At 38.2% G+C, this 15,007-nt stretch overlaps 1 protein-coding gene across 2 annotated transcripts in view; it reads right to left on the reverse strand.

Moving 5' to 3' along the window:
• Nucleotides 1-15,007, reverse strand: part of CA8 (carbonic anhydrase 8) — a 51,907-nt gene that overhangs the window by 17,438 nt on the left and 19,462 nt on the right. For both annotated transcript variants that reach the window (XM_419221.8, XM_040696652.2), the window contains exons 4-7: nucleotides 10,341-10,436; nucleotides 7,103-7,165; nucleotides 5,729-5,777; nucleotides 3,046-3,158 (exon numbers count right to left, since the gene is read on the reverse strand). In XM_419221.8, the coding sequence (XP_419221.3) occupies nucleotides 3,046-3,158; nucleotides 5,729-5,777; nucleotides 7,103-7,165; nucleotides 10,341-10,436 (321 nt within the window). The remainder of the gene's footprint in view (nucleotides 1-3,045; nucleotides 3,159-5,728; nucleotides 5,778-7,102; nucleotides 7,166-10,340; nucleotides 10,437-15,007) is intronic.

Raw genomic sequence — 15,007 nt, forward strand, 5'->3', positions numbered from 1 at the left:
TAATATGGAATCATTCACTATACATTCTTCATCTTCTTATCCCAACCCCTTGCATGTCACTGCTATAAAGTACACTCTGAAGAGGAAATACTTTAGAGACACACAGATGAACTTCCTTGGATATTCACACACCTTCAACAGAAATTGCCATCTACAGAAGGTTTTCTCACACCCAGTAGACCGCAGTCCTGTTCACACTGAAACTTAGGGTCAAAGTGAAAGGGTAATTCCACAATGTTAACATTCCTACTTCTACTGAGTAAAAATAAAGTTAGCTGACATTTTGTAGGTTTTGCAAGAATGTTTTTGCCAATCCCCTGTATTCAGATCCTGAATTTTGCTTAATTCTGTTTTACCTAAAAATTTGCTAAAGAGTATTTGTGTGTTTTCTCTAGGAACATCTCTTTTACATGAGAAATAGAAGCCTTACCCTTCTGTTTGAAAATTTCACATGCCTTCAATACACCTTTCCAGAATAAAATAACATGAATTTCACAGACTGTTTTATTTCACAGGCTGTACAAATTTTGCACAACTCCCACTCCATTTCCATATACTAGCTACTGTTTCTGTCCTTTAGGAGGACTTGACTTTGAATGAAGCAGATGAAAGGACTAGAGACCTCACCGTTCAATACAAAACCAGTTAATTCTGACAATGACAGCAGAACAACAGCTCCTCACTGCATCATTGTGTTAAATCCCTACTCTGCCTAGCTTAGACCATCTATTTGTTCTGGGCTTTGGTGTACCACAAAGCACATAATTCACAATGTCCTATTTAAAAAATATATACAGTGGAGAGAGAAGCATAAGCAAGCTTTTTTTTTTTTTTTTTTTTTTTTTTTTTTGCCTTTTCAGGCCCAATTGGAGAGATTTTCTATTTTCTTTAATCGTATTTCAGTAGTGTATATGCATGAGCAAGGAGTCTTATAAAAGTAGTCAACACAGTTAATCCTGTGCTGTATATTTTAATGTAAGACAAATGAAGGTGATAAAAAACACAAAAGGATGGCAAGAATGTGCAAAAAGAACACTGCAGGGTGCAGCTTTTCACACAGGGCTTGATCTCTTTCCAACAGAGTTCAGTAATGAAACTTCCCCAAGAAATGTATTTGCAAAACACTACTCTCCAGTTGCCTGCACACATTTTATCCAGATCTCACAGAACTACTTACAAAAAACTACTCTCTGATGGAAGTGCAGGCTCACAGCACAGAATATGACTTGTACTACAGAAAGAGCAATGGACTCCAGAAATTCACACTCTGATGCTGCAGTCCTGATTTGTTATTTTGCTGTTCATGGCATGAGTCTGATCCAATCTCTCTCTGCTCCAGAGCCACCTCTCAGCTGCACACTATGTCAGTGGCAGTGTGAAGTCCTCCAAGCCCCTCCATGACTAGTAAGCTCTTCACCACTGCGAAGCTCACGCTGGACTGGATTTATACCAATCAACGTACTTCAGTAACACAAATCCATTTATTCCCCCAAAAAACCTGGGTAAGGACCAAAATTCTAGTATTTACCCTATAAACTATGTATCTATGTGAAGATCTCTGTTTAAGAAGTATTCAAGATGTGTTCAATAATTAAACCAAGAAGGCAATGCCAAATAATGGGTTTTAATAACAGTGGCACAATATTTCTCTTCTGGAGATCTATCACCTTCACATCACATTCCACCATTCTGTCTTGTGGTAAATGAGCACATACATTAATTAAAGTTGCATTTTTCTGCTTAATTCTTCTCTCATTCACCCTTCACACAATCTCCCAGCATACGTAGATACCTTGAACTGTGCCCTCCTTTGTCCATTGACTAGATTAAACAGGAATCGAAAACAAAATAAGTAACTAACATGAAATAAAATCTTACACAATGACTTAGTCTTATGAGTATGGTTTTCACGCTTCCAGTGAAGTCCTCTTATTTATGCATATCATTTCCAAGCAATTAGCTGCCATGTTACAAAACAAACTGCCTTTAAAGTTATTCTGAATTTAATATCACCAACAGAGTTATGTTTCCATCTACTCAGTAGTAAGCAGCCATAAAACTTATTCTTTCATAAGCAAGGAAATACCAGATTCCAGACTGATAGGATACATTTAACTTCCAGCTAACACAGAAATAAGCTTACTGGGAGCAATCATTTTTACCTGTGATTAGAACTAGAATTCACTTTCTGTGTGAAAATAAAACAGTGCTAATTCAAAAGGATAAGTCATTAAAACATTGTGCTGGGATTACTATCAGAACTTTAATTTATTAAAATTGAAATAATATGAAATTATCATCTTTTATATTTTTTTCCTTCTATTTGCACATCCTCCAGAGCAGGCAATAAAAATTAATGCTTTCAGCTTCAGGGATTCTAGACAATTTCACTTAGGTTATATCCACATTTCTCAAGTTGGGATTCACAGGCTGCAGGAGAATAATTGTCAGGAGCTTTCGTTGTTTTTATTGGGCTTATTTGCAGACAGGTTTGCAATTTCTTTCATTTCATTGTTAGATATTATAAAAAATACACTTTAAAATACATAGATATAAAATTAAATTTAAATAGGATGTTTCCATTTGACATTTATTACAAAATAGAACTAAAAAAAGAGCAAGGTAAGCAATGTATAGTTCAATTCAATACAGCTAGCCTGTACTATGTTAACATTTTTCATTCTCCAGGATGTAGTGTCTCCCTGAGCATTCTTGTTCCTTTAACATCAAAAAGCAGTGGTATTTGAAAGCTTACAATTACAAAGAATTGAATTTCTTTTGCCCATTGACTTCTTTCTTTTCTTTCACTTTGACTTAAATAAAGAATTATTTTAAATGCAGATGATAAATGATAACAAGGTTTTTCATCTCTGACCTTTGCGTTGCCTTCAGTGACTCAAAAGGTTAACCTTTACTTGAAAAGCCATGTACTGATCTAATGGGATCTTCACGGAGAACAGACATAACGTCCTGATATATATATTTGCACACTATAACCTTTAGCTCATAACCATATTCCAAGGTCACTTTAAGCACAATTGTTACCTGCACTTGGGACACAGTCAAAGGATAGCGAAATAAAATCCAGGTGACACCTTCGCTGCAGGGTGGAATTGTTAGGGAGCCCTCATACACCCAGTAGTCACGCAGTAGAGGATCTGAAATTAAAAGAACTTCAATGACATTAAAGAAGACAACTGTGCTTTTTAATTATGGTGGCTTATGACAGCCATGAGCTTGCTCATATGATGAAGCCAGTATGCAGCAATCTAAGGGGTGAATTTATGACCCGCTATGTACTGTCAACTACTTTCTCATGTGAACACATGTGAGCACACACTCATTACATAACAGTAAATTCTCCTTGTAGATTGATTATTTTAAAGATCAAAATGCCATGTTATAGAAATGGCAAATAACTTAAGCCCAATCCCTTAAACTATCGGAATAAATAAATAACACATTGGGAAAAAGTCTCCATGTTTCCTGATTCCACATTCTCTACTGCAGTAATTGTTGTTAGACTTGCCCTCCGTTGGGCCCAGCTCCACATTTGGAAAAGGAATGGAGGAATGAGAGCTCTTCTTGCCACTCTGGTCAAGTAGAACCTCAAGCTTACTACTTCATGGAGCTTAAAGTTCATAGCTGTATTGAAATTTCTTATCTGTAAGACAGGCATACAACTTTATTGCAAAAAGACACCCCATTTTGAAGTTAGAAAGACTGTGGTGATCAAACACGGACTAAATTCTACATCCATACTAAACTTTTCCATTCATAATTCACATCATACAAACTTCTCCGTTCATAATTCAGGTGCCACATTTTTCAAGTTGCACTACTGTCTCCTAGCTCTGGAAAAGTGAGTTGAAATCACTCCATTTCTCACGAAAACATATGACATGGAGCTGTCCTTTGCTGCTGTAGGCCATACTCACAAATGACTTCCTGACCCAGCTGAAGAAATAGAATACACTGCCTGATCATAAAAGAGGGAAAAAACAAACAAACCTGGAAAGGAACTGGACACTCATGACATGGGAGACCTGAGAGAAGGTTATGACTAGCTTGATAAGGATAGGATGGGAGGTTCGAAATTGAAATAAACTTATTTGGTTGACCTAACCTGTTACTGCCATTTTGCTACTAGCTAAGAGGAATATCAGTAGAATTAAATCTTACTAATGAAACCTGTGCTCCTCAGTGGATGGATTTTGTTTTGTTGGTCTCATTTTCTTTCGCAGCTACAGAATTTCATGGCAAGAAGTTGCACTGTCAAGCACTCAAAAATTAAGAACTGCAAGAATTAATTCAGCCCACCATGTGCATGCATTGTAACACTGTCTCATGACATGATCACATACATCTTCCCTAAAGAACCTTTCATCATTTAGTTGCAAAGATGGATGACTCTATCTTTAAAAGCAGCAGCTAACATTTGGCTTTTTCAGTACCAAATGTGGTCCTAGGTCTATTCAAATCCTGCTTTTTACAAGGATTGTTCTTTTTTATTTTTCGTATTTCAAGTGCACTCATTTCTTCAGTGTCCAAATGCTTCACATACATTAGTTCATCTTTCCAGCACCTCAGTGAGGTGAGGAAGGACAGATTACCCCCAATTTTTAAAGCTGGGGAACTGAGGTACAGAGAGATTAAGCTGAAATGCATCTATTCATTTGAAGTGTTCGATATGAGATGCTTAGAACCTGATTTCTCAGAGTAGTTAACTTTCTATAGCACTTAATGCAGTCAGAGCACTGCTTCCATTGACTTCAGTTGCAGGTGTAAGCACTCAGCACTTCTGTAAATCAGACCCCTTGATCTCAAGTCGGGCACCTAGAAAATGAGGAATACATAGTTAGAGATCATTTATGAAAGTTATGGTTTATGTGACTCGATCAGCATCAAACCAGGAACTGTGAAGCATGGGTCCTGTGAAAATAACTTCTGGTAAAGCATGTTTTATAACACGTTTATGAAAGGGCACAGGCAGCCTTAATTCCTGCAATTTCTAAATGCTGAGCACTTGACCTTGCAACCTAAATAATACTCCTTTGATAAAATTAATATAGTTTAATAAATAATGGGTTATTTTGAAAAATTGTTTAAATATCTTATTACTGTGGCATGGAATTTAGTTCAGAAGCATTCCATGAAGAAGTATTTACTTCATAGAATTTTTTTTAAAAGAAATTTTTTTCAAGGCACAGTAGAGTGCTTCCTATTGTTATTCTTGGCTATATGAATTCGAATTTGCCTCCCACTGACACTACCCTTTGTATCCTATACAACTGCCATTGCATTATGGCATTGTCTTGTCACTGTTTCCAAAATACTAACTTGTTAAGTGGGTAACCTACATTTGAAGTGAAAGCAAACCTCTGTTTAAATTAATCATCTCCCTATTTCATGTAACAGTAGAGAAAGGATTACACATCACTCTCCCTATAGGTGAGATAATAAATCATCAGGAAATCTAGACATGGTGTTGCCAGCAGTGTACGGACTGCAATGTCACATTCCACTCAAGTGACAGATGTGTGAATTTATCCCAAGTTCAACAGAAACCTCTTCCCTACTGCTACTAGCACCGTTACGTGGAAAACTATTATCACCTGGTGGGACATATTCTCAGCATTGCAGTTAGACTGTTCTTTAGTTCAGGACTGTTTCAGCCTTTGCAATTACCTAGTAATCCACCCACACAAAAATAAGTAAAGGCACCTACCTGGTAATAAAGAGTTGGGATTAAAACAGGGTATAGTTTTGGACTTTCCCTGAAAAAATGAATACAAATCAATCTCATCTCTAGCTATGATGAATGTAAAGGTAAAATAGTGTGTGTTTTCTAAAATGAAACCTTGATTTATTGTGAAAAACACTACCATCATTTAATCATCACTGTGTTTGTCCTTGCAACCACACAATAGTTGTGGTATTGTATTTTGATTTTTATATATTTTACTTCTAAGATTATCACAGAAATTTGTTAACTTACTGCCTTTAGTAGTTGGGCTCTTCTCCAGGCCCCAGCCTTAAAATACTTTCTCTACATGGAATTCAGGACTTCCATAGAAAATGAGTTTAAAAAGCAAGGGACAAAATGATCATTTCCTTGGCTGACAGAAAACACTTATTAAATACTCGTTCCACCAATTTAATGCAATAAAATTTTTGTATTCAGAAGCATGTTTGATGCTGACCCTCCAAAAATCACTAGCATTCACAATGACAAAGCTATTCACCATCTTCCTCTACTTAGGTTTGCCTTCAATGATGAAACTAGAGAGTTCTGTGCACTGATGTTTTCACTGTTGTCTTAATAAACAGTGAATTTATAATATTACATATAATTTTTGTTTGCCATATATTATTTGTCTGAAAGATCTTAAACTCTCTTCTAATAAGTCTCTCATTTTTCTGCACTTCACCATCCTCTGAAGTGAATGGCTAGTCTCTCCAGGCCAAAATAGAACTGCTCATTAATACAGCACAAAATACTTTAAAATCAAAGGTAAACATGATTATTTCTGTTTTACAGAGAGATGGAAGTAACTTCCCCAAGGTAATAGTGTTAGCATTCTGGAGAGTGCTCAGAGCTTCTAAATACAGCTATGCTTTTTATCTGTTCTTCAGCGTCCCCACATATAATCCATCCAACAAGGCAGCACTGTGTCTTTGTTGATTTCCCACTGCAAGTTAATAAGGGTCTTCAATGCATCTATTTTTTGCCTCTACAAATAAAAGCCACACAAGTTTGGAGATGCTGTTACTAGTGTTCACTAAGCATGTTGTCACAGTGCTTACATTCATACTGACTCCATACTGATAATCACTGGAATGGTGGTACTTGAAACCGGTTACTAATATGACAGATCAAATTTTCTAGACATCACAAAAAGGAATTTAACTATGAAAATGTATTAGATACTGTAAAATACTGAGCTTCTGACTTAGGTCACTTAACTACGGCTTTCACACATGATTTTACTATAAAGGAGTCTGAAAACATTCTTTCAGTTTCAGTGTTTCATATACACTTTTCACACACTTACTTCATCTCTGGTTTGTGAGGGAAGCATCTCTTCAGATAATGTCTTACCTTGTACTGGATGTCCTGCAGAATTTCAGTTACAGCCTTTAGGCCTACATGCTCTTTTCCTATCTGAAATACAATAAGCAAAGATGAAATTCAGTCTTTCGCTGTTTCTGAACCTATAAGGCAAGACAGAAGTCAATCAGAACACTCAGTTCTGAAATTGTTTTGAGTTAAGCTACTCGACCTCAACATTAATCAAATACACTGATACACAGCAATTCCAAACAATGAAATCCCTATACAGACATCAGCCAAAATTAAACAGGATTTAAATAACTTCAACATGAAGACAGAAACTGACAGAACAAGAAGAGCCACAGTTAAGTCTAGTAAGTTTTGATTAAGCCTGTTTTGTAGCATCTACTGCAGGTAAATTCAAAATCATGCAGGACTGTGACACATAAATACCAAGGATACAATTTGTCCTTACCAGTTTTTTGTCACAAAAGTACACAGAAGGGAATAGAATGAACAAACGTGACGGACACTTTTTGAATTTACTCCCATGGCACTGCTAATCTGTCTCTGAGGCTCAAGGGAGTGTTTTTTCCCTGACTGCAGAGTGGAGAATGGCAGATCCTCCCGTTCCATGCACCTCTGGGCTTCTGCAGGCCAAAGCCTGGCTCTCCACAGCACTGTCTTTACTGAATGTCTTTAGGGTATGGAAGATGGGGCTTACAAAAGAAACCAGTTTCCATGAATGTTGTTCACTCTACATGCTGATTTCAGTTGCTTCCGATCTACATCACCATCCAAAGACCCTACCTTTTACCCTCTGAACAACACTGGCAAAATAGAAAGACTCAGAACAGCCTTCTGCTTGACTTCTTTGCCAACACATACACATAGGAGGTGAGGAATGAAGTAGGCATAAATGAGAAAAGAGGAGCTGGATGATGAAAAATTTGTTCATTTCTTGGGACTTTTTGGAATAGAATCACAGAATCACTGAACCATTGAATCATAGAATGGTTTGGGTTGGAAGGGACCTAGTTCCAACCCCCCTGATTTAGGCAGGGACATCTCTCTCTAGACCAGGTTACTCAAGGTCCTATCCAGCCTGGCCTTGAATGCTTCCAGGGAGAGGGAATTGACAACCTTTCAGGGTAACCTGTTCCAGTGTCTCACCACCCTCACAGAAAAGAATTTCTTCCTAATACCTAGTCTAAATCTACCCTCTTCCAGTTTAAAACCATTTCTCCTCATCCTGTCACTACATGCCCTTATAAATGATGTAGTCGTTACTGAAGGGAGATAATTGAACATCAATAAAATGTAACTTTTATTTCTAGAAAATTAAGAGAATTTTCTCTTTTCTCAAAAAAAAATGGAATTTCAATTTAAAACCTTCAAATTGATAAAAGATATCAAAATCATTTCAAACATGACTGGAGCCCCCAATACAAGAAAGATGGAGAGATGTTGGAGAGGGTCCAGAGGAAAGCCACAAAGATTATCAGAGAGCTGAAGCACCTCCCCTGTGAAGACAGGCTGAGAGAGCTGGGCTTCTTCAGCCTGGAGAAAAGAAGGCTGCAGGGTGACCTAATTGCAGCCTTTCAGTACCTAAAGTGAGCCTATAAACAGGAGGAGAGTCAACTCTTTGAAAGGGTAGATAACAGCAGGACAAGGGGAAATGGTTTTAAGTTGAAGGAGGGAAGATTTAGGTTGGATGTTAGGGGGATGTTCTTTACTATGAGAGTGGTGAGGTGCTGGAAGAGGCTGCCCAGAGACGTTGTGGATGCCCCGTCCCTGGAGGTGTTCAAGGCCACGTTGGATGGGGCCCTGGGCAGCCTGGTCTAGCATTAAATGGGGAGGCTGGTGGCCCTGTCCATGGCAGGGGGGGTTGGAGATTCATGATCCTTGAGGTCCCTTCCAACCCAGGCCATTCTGTGATTCTGTGATGTTGGTTCTAAATTGCACCAAGGCCTGTCAGTTAGGACAGTGAGACTATTTTTATTAACCTTAAAATGATGAGTTCAAGAACTATGATGTACAACTATTATATTTTCATGCCCTTAGTGGGAAAAATGGTCACTGATTCTTCTCTCTTTGTTCCTTTAATAAATAGATGAAAACTATTTTACCTTAGTCAATTTTAGTTATATGAACCCCTTCCTCGCAAATGAAAAAGCACTTTGGAATGCTTAAGAACTCAGATTAAGGTGGAAGTCCAGAAATAGAAAATGTATTATTTAAGTTTTATGTTTGTTTAAGAACTTACATGTAACTTTCTAACCATCTCCAAGGTTACCTCTACTGGAATTAGAAGGTGACTTACATAAGCAATTATGACACAGCCCTCTAGGATACAAAACTGGGAGAATAAAAACTTTCTAACTTCCATTTTTAGCAGTTCTGAGTGTTGGAGACATAACCAATGTACCTTTACATTTCAACAGAGGTAAAGCTCAAAGGCATTCATAAACTTGTAATGAAATATGACAAATTAATAATATCACAGTGCAAGAAAATCCATTTGATCTAAGCATGAATTCTAAACTTCTTCCTACAAACCCATTTAGATAAAAAAGTTTGCCACTTCTCATGAGGACAATGAGAAACTGATAGTTTTCTTTATAGGGTGCAGCCCTTGAAAAATTTTCAACAGCAATTAGATTATGGGCCCAACTTCCCATCTTGCACACCTTCTCCACAGCAAACCTCAAGTCGCTGTGTCTCTGGCTCTTCTGAGAGTCTGCAGAAGGATTCATTACAGTCCCAGTCTGATGTCTCTGAAGTAATGTGATCCTACCTCACACTTCCCCCATGCGAAGTAATATGCTTGTCCCTATAAAATGACACCATCCTACTACTGGTTTTTGGGTCAATGGGTCATTAGGCTTTCTTTTCCTCTTTCCTCCTCTCTTCTATGTATTTCCCCAGTTCCTGCACAGCAGGCCAAGGCTGGAACGGAGAAGAACACATCAGACAGACAGCAGTCTCCACCCTCTGACAGTCCCCTCACAGGCATGGTGAGCGGATGCCTGCTTACAGCCAGATGGCTTGATTACGTATCAACTCTTTTTTAACTAATGTACATTAAATATACCATTTAAGCAAGATTTACTCATTTAGCATATGTGCAGAGAACAGGACAGAGAATTATCTTTTGAGTAGAAACCCACAAGTTATACATTATTTTATTTTATGAAATCATTAAGAATGAAAGAAAATGCAAAGGAACTCATTTTCCACACACAAATGACACTGCATGCTAACACTTGCCACACATGAAACTTACCTGTACAAATAAAGCAATGATAGCTATGCCGTGCTTCTTCCCTACCGCTTCATCAATGCTGCTGTATAGTGTGGAGTTCCAGTGCATTAGATGAAGCTAAAACAAAGAAGTATAAATAGATCAGTTTTGCTATTTAAAAAAAAAAAAAAAAAAAAAAAAAAACAGCAGAAATTAACTTCAATTAACAAAGCCTCCACATGCTTGAGCACATGAACACATTCACATGCCTGTGTCTATGCATATATATATAAATGCATTTCTATTATGAACATCAGGAATTCCAAGCGGAATTAAAAAAAAAAAAAAACCTGCAGAAGTGATTTATGGTCAGTTACCAAATGTCTATAACAAAGGTGTAGATAACAGTCACTCTCTTACTTTGAATACTGAAATAACCAATGTAGTTAATCCAGCCTGCCAGCGCTGCCACTCAGTCTGCCAGCTATGACCATGATTGTGGACATAGGCTGTCCAGACACACACTTGACTGGCTGGCTGCTCTATCTCAGTGACACTTGTCTCAAACACCACGTTGTAAGATGAGTTATTCAAATCTCAGCAGTAAGAGTAAGTGAAGTGATATCAGGAAAGGTTAAACAGAGAGAAAGTTAAGCAGAGAAAATGTCTGGAGAAGCACCTTCAGGATAGTGGAGAAAGAGATGCTAATGAGGCAAATGAGAGCCTTCAACTGCCTTCTTTCACAGGTAGTACGATCTATAGGATTTAATGAATGGATACAGGTCAGGCAGGACACACTGGATGGTAAACATGAAGTTTGTTCTAGTGAGGTGTCAGAGCTGTCTGGCATGATTTGGGAAGTGATGTTTGAGAAAAGTGCTGGAAAATAGACTAACAGACAGGAAGGCAGGCCAAAAAGGTGTAAGGAAGGATGGAAGGGAAAGTGGGGGAGGCAGGGAGAGATACTACCATCTGCTGTGAGCGAATATGCATTGCAAGCACAAGGTTTTCCAGTACTGATGCTAAAAAGTAATCTCTGCAGCTGGATTTGGTAACATTGCAGAGCTTAAGCATCCTAAGCATAGCTGCTTTTATTTGCTAATAACTTCTGCACACTCCAAACACATAAAACAGCTAAAAAAAGTACATATTCTTAAATTTAAATCCTGTTGTAAGATCACGTGATCGATATTTTGCTCAGGCATGTGTAAGAAGTTAGTGCCACTCTCTTACTTAACATCATTTCCACATCCAGACACAGCAGCTTTTAAAACAGGTAGCATATCTTTCCATTTGGTGTTTCAATTTTGCCCAGTGCCTACCACTGTGAAAGGCTTCTCACAGAGCAGGAATTAACCAAGGGACTGCAGGTTTCAGAAGATCACTTCCTCTCCCCTTATTTCACCTCTGGTGATAATCTGAGGCACTACTCCAGATTACTGTAACTTTAAAAGCCTTTCTCAAATATGAACTTTTAAATGAATCTGTCATAAATTGAATTTTAAATGATCATTGCAAATAATTCTGTTTATGTCGATTAAAGGCATTTGCTGTACTAAATAAGAAAGGAAACTTCTTTTAAAAAACTGTTTGCATCTGAAAACACTAATACATATGTTCTTGACTACAGAATTACTAGACATGCAAATGCTCCTTGTTAGAACTAATTTGTTTTGCATGTACTTGGTGTGTCATATTTTATTGTACGTTACAAGCTTTTCTATAAATTTAATTTGCCTTTGGCTTTTAAAGGAATAAAAACAAAGGACCGAAGAATAACAACCCAGTCCCGAACGCTCACTTCAGCCAACACAGAACGGCCACCACTCAAGAAGGCAAAGCACTGCGTTTCCCGGAGAGAGCCTGGAGTGTGCAGGAGCCATCCGCCAGAGGGGGCTCATGCAGTCCCATCAACCCAACCAAGCCCTGACATTCAGGAGGGAATGTGAGCCAGCTGCGGGCAGGCGGAGCGCACACAGGAAAGAAAAAGGTTGCAGTGACTGCAGTCCTGATGGCAACGTCCTTGGTGCTGGGGAGAACAATGCTACATGGCAACGCTATTCATTTTGTTTGAAATGTCAAAGCAAGCTTTTCCTTCGGTGACTGGAACAATAGAGCTGAGAGCGATAGCCAAATTTAAAAAGAGCATTCCTTTGACTGTGTCAACAGGCAGGTCCTGGCTAGGGCTGCCATGACATTCAGCAGCTTGCCGTGCTCCTTTGGAGGTGAAGTATGTAATCTGATGTTTCTCCATGTTCTGACAACTGTTTGTTTCTGAAGATTTGAAAGGAAAACAGCCTCAGAGAGAAGAAAACGAACAAGCACTTCACACTGTACCAGCACTAACCCCAGTGCACCCAGAAACAGGTTGTTGTCCTGTCTCAGACAGCAGGCTTATCAGGGCAGAGACCAGCTCTTATACTAATTATATATATTGGCTAGGTATATAGGTGTGTATAGATATAAATATATATATGCCTCTTCCCACATCTCCTGGGACGTGAGAAGAGTAAGTTAAGTACGAGCTACCCATTTTAAGGGTATCTTTAGGCCTTGCCATTTACTTGGGGAAAGAAAATTCTCTGCAGACCCTCAGAGCCTCCTTCCTCTCCACCAACTCAACAGAGGTCAGGATGGCCTACTACAAAAAGAAAATAATGCAAAGAGTAAAAATAGATGTGCTTAAGGCTAACGTAGACATGACTTGAAAAGATCCACATTTAGTAATCCACATTAGTAAAGGTACTAAAACAGACGTTCATCACCTTCTGGTCTGAAGATTTCTATAACTTTGAGGTTCTGCTCAAGAATGCTTTAAATAAATCTTAGTCTCCTTGGAATACGAATCACCATTTTGTACTGGGTTCTGTAGAACAAATTTCTGGTCAGTGTTAAAAATGCTTCTGCATTATTGCCTTAGAGACGGCAATAGTTACAGTAGATTAGCACTCTTGTTTTTTACACAGTAGGTTATAAACATGTTGCCATAAACACTTGTGGAGTCACACAGTACAGGTTCATAAGTGGGTTGTGTGAATTATGTCCACAAACAGATAAAAGAACAGGCAGAGATGTGGCCTTAGGTCCAACAACTCACAAATGACTGAGTACAACACAGGAAGCAGTAAGGTTGAAGTTCTCCTCAGACAGCATCTCTTATTGCCACAGCTACAGATGGAATACTGGATGGAACACTGGTCTGATCCCACAGGGCATTCATTATGTCCCCATGCTTTGAATCTAGGTGATGTTTGGAATAGCTCTTCACAGAAAACATTCTGTTATTAGAGATATACAAGATGAAATTAAACAGGAAAACTAATGAAAAATAATAATGCCAAAATACATCCTAACAACAAGCCAATAGGCCTCACATCTTCTGCTTTGCAATAATGCTGTGCACACACATTTAAATAAATAGATGTCAGCATCTGTTTAAATACATGGAAGCCAAATCAAAATTATTCTTCTACAGAACAGGAAAAATGTAGCTCCAGTGGAGGTTGGTTAATTCAATGAACAGGGGATTCAAAAAGGAGAATATTACTAAGAAAGTTGTAAGACCTAAGTGTCCTAAGTGTCCTCAGAAGAATGTTCCAACCAAACTGTGGTTTATCCTATGTGTCTGTGTGACTTTCTGCAGCTCTTTTTGCCTTCTGTTTATTTGTTGGTTTTTTGTTTGTTTGTTTTTTTGCAATATGACATCAAATAATAGTAAAAAAGAAAAAATGACAGCAAAAAGACTACAAACATAAAATTTGAACTCAAAAAAGGACAGAGCACAAACAACTTGGCCTATAACTTTTGTAAATATTAATGGGAATCAGATGTGCACAGAGGAAAGACCTCAGTGCTTTTACAAGTCTTGAAACTATCAATATAATATCTGCCTACACTGACAACTTCATAACAGCCAGGGCAACTTACGAGATCAATGACCTGTGTTTTGGTAACCTTCAGTTTTACACTGATTTGACAACTATATTGATTTGTGACATTGATTTGAGAGTGCCTGCTCACAAGGGGTGTGTGCCAGCCTCTGATGAAAACACAAGCATATGGGTTTTTTAAATAACCAGCGCAGTGTATTGGCAGCTCACCATTGTGAGCTTCATTGTAGGTACAAAAAAGCTAAAGCAGGAGAGATGCTGTTCAAGTTGCCAGCTAACGTGTCGATACTCAGTAATTAGGTTGTTTCTATACAACCAGAATGAGTGAGCCATGCTGCTGATTGTCACAGATGGCTTGGAATGCTAGACTGTACTTTTACAGAAATACTAGAAGAGTGTGAGAAACTCCTTAGCATTCCAAAATCCAAAATTATCTGGAGCTTTTTAATATTCCAGCTGTAAATTAAAGAATTGTAGCAGTGACTTAAAATCTTTAAAGTTGGATGAACTGAAAATTCATAAAGGCAAATAATAACCAAGTACTGATAGAGCTGATTTGTTTTGTGAGCAGCTGGAGAGATTCTCCCTCACAGGAAAGATTAAGGAATTATTCCAGGCAGCAGAGTGAACTCCACAGAAGGATTATTTGGTATAGAACAAATTTTGAGGATCCCCTTCATTTTCACCTGGTTCCCACTCAACCAAAAGACTTTTGATCCTAGTCCTGATGTCCTTGCCCAGGAAAAACATAGGCAGACATTAACTATTTAGCTATCTCAAATCAACACTGCTTCAAAACTGAGTAAAGACCTGAGTTTT

This window comes from Gallus gallus, chromosome 2 (genome assembly GCF_016699485.2).
Source record: "Gallus gallus isolate bGalGal1 chromosome 2, bGalGal1.mat.broiler.GRCg7b, whole genome shotgun sequence".
Taxonomy (NCBI): domain Eukaryota; kingdom Metazoa; phylum Chordata; class Aves; order Galliformes; family Phasianidae; genus Gallus; species Gallus gallus.